Below are 6,371 nucleotides of genomic sequence, written 5' to 3'. Positions count from 1 at the left end.
ATGTACACTGTACAACTTATCCGGAACATGTGGGTCAAACATAAAATACAAAATACAAACAGCGCAGATATAATATTTCCGGAATCAGTAACACTACACTCCCCGTCTTATATCATATTGATATAACAAATAACTGATATTGAACTAACACAAATACATGTATATCATTAAAATGAAACTGATACACAACGTAAATACATGTACACTATTCACTATTCCAGAAGAAGTACCATCTCCGCAATAGGTCTGGTGTAGGTTGTCACCTTTCCATCCTTGACAACACGGATGACAGCCTTTCGGACCAATTTGTCGTTGCTCTCAATTGGGCGCTCGACTATCCCCAATGGCCACATATTCCTATGACCATCTTTCTCGCGCAACAAAACAATGTCTCCGGTCTTCAGATTCTGTTTGCTAGAACACCATTTACGTCTCCTTTGTAAACTCTCCAAATAGGTGGCACGCCACTTTTTCCAAAACATATTAGATAACACCTGGACATGTTTCCAACTTGCAAAGTACATATCTTTGATGCTCAAATGGTCTGAGATTGTTCCAATCTCTCCCTGCTTCTGGGTCAGTAAAATGTTTGGACTCAATACCATAGGAGACGATGGGTCTGTATCAATTGCCGCTATCAGGCGGGAGTTGAAAATTGCACAGACTTCGGCCATAAGCGTAACTAGCACCTCATGTGTCAGATCTTTAGGCCCTTCTTGAAGAAGCATAGAATCCAAGATCTTGCGAGCACTGCCAATAGCCCGCTCCCAAACACCCCCCATGTGAGATGCATGGGGAGCATTAAACAACCAGGTTGCTCTGTTATCCTTCAGGTAGATCTGGACCATCTTGTCTTCGACATTTACCGCATTCACATTGAGGTCGTTCACAGCTCCAATAAAATTAGTGCCCTTATCAGAGCGAAAGAGTTTAACTTGTCCGCGCAAGGCTACAAAGCGTCGTAGGGCATTGATGAAACATGAGCTAGACATGCCCTCTATAACTTCGATGTGAACCGCACGTGTGGTTAGACAAGAAAATAACACAGCCCATCTTTTGCTCTGAGCAGACCCACCACGCGTCTTTCTGGTAACCACAGGCCATGGACCAAATACGTCAAGTCCTACAGATGTAAATGGGGGTCCTGGGGTGAGCCGATCCAAAGGAAGATCTGCCATCTTCTGCTCCTGGGGTGTTCTACGGAGTTTCCGGCAAACAACACATGAATAGATAATGGACGAAATAAGTCTCTTTCCTCCAAGGATCCAAAAGCCATGAGAACGCACGGCGCCTTCAGTAATTGCTCTTCCCTGGTGGAAAACTTTATTGTGGAAGAAACGTACCAGTAGAGTAGCAACATGTCCATTTGGAACTATAACAGGGTTCAACGAAGCAAGTCCACTGCCCTGCAAGTTGTTGAGACGGCCTCCAACTCTCAGCAGGCCAACATCATCAATGTATGGAGATAAATCTTGAATGCGACTGTTCCTAGGTAGGTTATGTTTTCCTTCAATTGCTTCGAGTTCAGCCTTAAGAGCCTGACGTTGCACACATCTAAGGATGAAGTGCTCCATGTCTTTGAGCTCAGATTCATGTTTGGTGTTCTGGCACAAGTGCCAGCCTGTACAGTCATTTGAACCTCTGTAGGAGGCAGACACATGGCGAAGGGTAGACAGTGCAGACAAAAGACTGTCCCATGTAGAGAATTTTGCAAAACGATCCTCCATTGGAGTCAGATTTTCTGATAGGTCTGCTTTAAATGCACTCACTTCTGGTCGAATATCCTTGTCTTCGTCAGGACTGACAAGTGGATAGTCAACTTCTGGTCCAATCTCTGTTAAGTCCTTTGAACAAAACTGCTCTGAGCCAGGTGTCCAACATATTTCTCATATCAGAAACTGATCCCCTAATTGCTGCATCAGCTGGATTCAGGTGAGTAGGTACATAATTCCACTGGCTAGGGGTTGACACCGCATGAATACGTACTATCCTATTGCTTACATAATTGTAAAAACGTCTTGTTCTATTTTTAATGTACCCCAATACGACCTAATAGAGGACGTTGGGATAGAAAGATGATCTGAGACAAACTCTCCAATCTCTGTTGCCAATACGGCTCCACAAAGTTCCAAACGTGGAATACTGTGTCCTGCTGAAGGAGCGAGCTTTGACTTTCCCATTATGAATCCTATGTAATGATTCACCTTCAGGTAAGCTGCGGCGGCAATCGCTGTTTCGGATGCATCAGAGAATATCAGCACTTGTGGGTCTGAGGCTAAGCTTAGCGAACTTGGAACAAACATACGGGGAATCCATAGAGTGCTCAGCTGGTCTAGAGACATGCTCCAACTCTCCCATCTATCTCTGTGCTCTTCGGGTAAAGGATCATCCCAGCTTGGATTTCTTGTACACATCTCCCGTAGAATCATCTTTCCACAGATTGTCAGTGGATACAGGAAGCCTATGGGGTCAAAGATACTATTGACCTTGGAGAGGATTCCTCGTCGAGTAAAGGGGACATCAGCATCTGGCTTCTGGAAGATGAAACAGTCAGAACTCAAATTCCGGGCCAATCCTAGGCTGTGCTGAACCAAATTGTCATCGTCACCAATTGAGAAATCCTTTATGTCCTTTTCTAGGTCATCTGGAGGGAACGCATCCAATACCTCTTGTACATTTGATACGATCTTGTGCAGTCGTATTTTACCTTCTTCGTCTAGTGCCTTCTGAGTTCGCCTCATCAGGTCAATTACTTCAACAGGAGTTGGTCTAGACGTCAATGCATCATCAACATAAAAGTCCTGGTTTACAAAGCTAACGACCTCAGTATCCGCATCTCGTACTGCACGCCTTAACCCGTATGTCGCCACGGCAGGGGAAGGTCTGTTCCCAAAAACGTGGACAGTCATACGATACTCGATCATCTTACGATGTGGATCATTGTCTTCGTACCAGTAAAATCGTAAGTAGTCTCTGTCCCTCTCATGCACAAAGAAACGGTAAAACATCTGCTGGATGTCACCAGCTATGGCACATGAATCCTTGCGAAATCGCAACAAGATTCCGAGCAAGTTATTGGTTAAGTTGGGTCCAGACAAAAGAGCATCGTTAAGTGAACATCCCTGATGTACTATCGAGGAATCAAACACAGCACGAACCTTGCCAGGTTTCTTTGGGTGTGTCACAGCAAATATTGGGATGTACCAGCACTCGTGTCCATTTGGTATCTCTGGTGCCCTTTCTGCGGCTCCTGTGTTGAATATGTTTTCCATGAATTCACACATCTGCTTTAGTTTTTCAGGATTTCTCTTCAAACTGTTGTCTAGGTTGATGGCCCGTCTGAAAACTTGAGCCTTGTTGTTCGTCAAGGTTGGACGCGTGTTCTTGAAGGGGAGGGGAGACGTCCAATTTCCCCTGGAGTCCATATGAAACGTTTGATCCATCATTGATAGAAACTCTCGATCCTCTACTGAATTTCCAATCTTGTTGTCATGTCTATCTGTGTAAAACACACTATCCCCCTTAAAATCTAGGGTCTGAGAAGATCCGTTGTTTGGAGGGCCTTGAACCTTAACATGAAGACTGTTTTGGCATGGAATAAATATTGTCCCTCTACCATCATGCTGAATGTTAGTCTTTAGAACACTGAGATCGCTCGGCTTGTGACGACCATCCAAACAAACATCACCAATTATCACCCATCCAAGGCTCAGTTTTTGTGCGAAGGGAGATGCTGAGGGTCCTGTCACTTGACCTTGCACCTGATGTACGTCCACCAAGTCCCTACCAATCAAGAGCTGTATGCTGACATCTTTGCGGAGTGGGGGGAGTTCATTGGCGATGTGTCGTAAGTGAGGATGAGCACGGGCAACCTCTGGGGTAGGAATTTCCATCACATTATCTGGAATGTCATTACACTCTATAATGGGCGGCAGCTTGTGATAAGCAAGTCCGTCCATAGACTGAATACAGAATCCAACTGCTCTTCTCCCAGATGCCTCAGTCACTCCAGCACAGGATTTAAGTCTATAAGGGATAGGATCAGATGTGACCCCAAGTAGGTTCAAAAGTTCAGAGCGCGCTAGGGTGTGATTGCTCTGGTCGTCAAGCAACACATATACACAGTCACAGCATCTTGCGGACGATCAGTGGGAAATACCTTCGCTAGAACGATCTTAGCACAGGAGCGTCCACCGTTAACAAAGCCGCAGAGTGTAGTACATTTAGAGGATACCTCTGTTCCCTCCCCGCCATAATTGTTTGCCGTTTCTGAACTGTTGAATGTTGTTCTTCTAGTATTGGACTCCGTAACGTGCAGTGCTGTTGGGTGTAGTTCACTGTCACATTTCTCACACTGTATGGGTTGTTTGCAGTTTTTCATCAGATGGTTATTTGATGCACAGCACTTAAAACAGATGCCCTTCTTCTTTAACAAGTCCTTGCGCTTTTTCATATCCCATCTTGAGAATTCCTTGCAGTGGTTTAAAGCATGATCTGATAAATGTATCGGGCACACTTTGTCTGGAGGTCCTGAAGTGTTAGTATGGACATCTGTCTTCCGGACAATCACTGATCTTTGGTCTGTAGTCATACGTGACGCGGTAGATGGTTTACCTGTAGTTGTTTGAGTCTCTATGTGAAAAAATGCGGGGTCATTGCGAATTCTGCTCAACTCACGTACAAAATTCAATGCAAAGGAGAAGGGTGGATAGGATACGTTGTGCTGCCTTTTGTAATTTGCCGCTCTCGTCGTCCATTTCTCCTGTAGATTAAAAGAAAGCTTGTGGATGATGGGAGAAACTCCCGAGGAAGAGTTGAAATATGATAGTAATGTGGAGTAATGCGGATTTTCCATTAATGATTCAATCTCTATCATAATATCCACTAACTCATATAACTTTTTATTCTCCTTGTTCCCAAGTCTTGGAAATGAATTAAGTTTGAGCTTGATGGATGCCTCCACCATTTCCGGGGCACCGAACCGCTCGTCCATACGTTCCCATATCCTCTTAACTCCCTGTGATGGATCAGAACCTAGTGATGATCTGATAGTCTTAGCGTGTCTAGCTGAATCTGGTCCCAGCCAGCGAATAAGTAGATCCATTTCTTCAGAAGGTCTCACATGTAGATCAAACATGATGCTCCTGAAATTAGTCTTCCACGCAGAGTAATTCTCTGGCTTTTCATCAAATGTTGAAAGTCTTGTCATTAGTAGGTCTTTCTTTAGAAGGAAGGAAGTCAACTCTGACGTAACTTTGTTGTCATGATTGGGAATGACTGAATGTTCGTGAACAACAGGCACTGTTCTATATACAGAATTTTTCTGGATGGGTACTGGGTTCACAGTCCTCGGCTGAATAACATTATCTGGTTGACGGGAAAAATGTTCAGCGATATATGGCTCGGTCCTATCTTCAGAATTGTGCTGGATGCGTACTGGATTCACAGTCCTCGGCTGAATAACATTCTCCGATTGATGGGAAAAATGTTCAGTGATATATCGCTCAGTACGAGTTTGGTCCACAGTAATAGCTAAAGAGGGAGGACGTTCATGTTCATCATAGATAGAAGCAGCTTTAACTTCCGCCTCAATTTCTACTGCCTCTTTCTTCAGTTTTAGAACCAATAGCTCAGCGTTAAGTTGCTCCTCTTCCTTTTTGTGTTTTATTTCTGCTCTCTTCTTCTGAATTGATGCCTCTTCCTCTGCTAATTTCAATTTGGCTTGAACTTCCTCCAATTTTATGGTGGCTCTTAGTTTCCTTGAAGATGACGAGGCGACTGACTTTGCGTCCACATTTTTGATGATTTTTATCTGCGTCATTGCAGCCTTGAAAATCCTTTCACAGTTTGCACACGACTGTTCAAAGATTCTCCACTCTTTCATACTTTCTTCTGTTCTTTCTCTTTTCAGAAAATCAAAAAACTCTAAACAAGTCTTATTATAACCTTGGTAGTTCTGTTGCAACTCCAACTCCAAGTCATCAGCATCATTGATTCCACAATTAGAAATTCGGTTCAACGTTTCTTGAAATCTGGTCCAAGCCTTTTCTACTCTGTCCTTATGGTGTTCCCTCTTGTCTTCATAATGTTGTTCTCCCCTTTCCGTAAGAGTTCGCGCGGTTTCCGAATGTAAACAACAGGCTGATACACATATGTGTACTTGTCATAATGCACTTAATTCTTCCTACAGTTTTCTGTCAATGTGTTTAATCTAAATACTATAAAAAGTTACAAAATGTTAAGTCTAATGATGAACCTGATTAAGCTTGAATACACAAAACATTGCTAAAGAGTGATTCTATAAATAGCACACTGGTGGCAGATAAACAGAGTCAAAACCTGCATAAAAATATCGCCTTGCAAATCAGAAA

The 6,371-nt window shown here is 43.4% G+C and overlaps 1 protein-coding gene across 1 annotated transcript; it reads right to left on the bottom strand.

The window, feature by feature from the left end:
- Positions 1 to 212: 212 nt before the first annotated feature.
- Positions 213 to 5,884, bottom strand: LOC128175692 (uncharacterized). Its single transcript, XM_052841511.1, has 3 exons — positions 4,235 to 5,884; positions 2,039 to 4,097; positions 213 to 1,861 (listed from the first exon to the last, which is right to left on the bottom strand). Exons 1-3 carry the CDS (start codon positions 5,882 to 5,884, stop codon positions 213 to 215), a joined length of 5,358 nt encoding a protein of 1,785 aa, XP_052697471.1.
- Between the last annotated feature and the right edge of the window lie 487 nt (positions 5,885 to 6,371).

The sequence above is a fragment of the Crassostrea angulata genome, chromosome 3 (assembly GCF_025612915.1).
Source record: "Crassostrea angulata isolate pt1a10 chromosome 3, ASM2561291v2, whole genome shotgun sequence".
Lineage (NCBI taxonomy): Eukaryota > Metazoa > Mollusca > Bivalvia > Ostreida > Ostreidae > Magallana > Magallana angulata.
This window is presented reverse-complemented; position numbering and strand designations above follow the sequence as displayed.

Coding starts and splice junctions, on each gene's coding strand:
- LOC128175692 (XM_052841511.1), bottom strand. CDS start 5,884: ATGAAAGAGTGGAGAATCTTTGAACAGTCGTGTGCAAACTGTGAAAGG. Junction 4,098..4,234: donor ATGGCGGGGAGGGAACAGAG/GTATCCTCTAAA, acceptor CTTGACGACCAG/AGCAATCACACCCTAGCGCG. Junction 1,862..2,038: donor CTCTATTAGGTCGTATTGGG/GTACATTAAAAA, acceptor CACCTGGCTCAG/AGCAGTTTTGTTCAAAGGAC.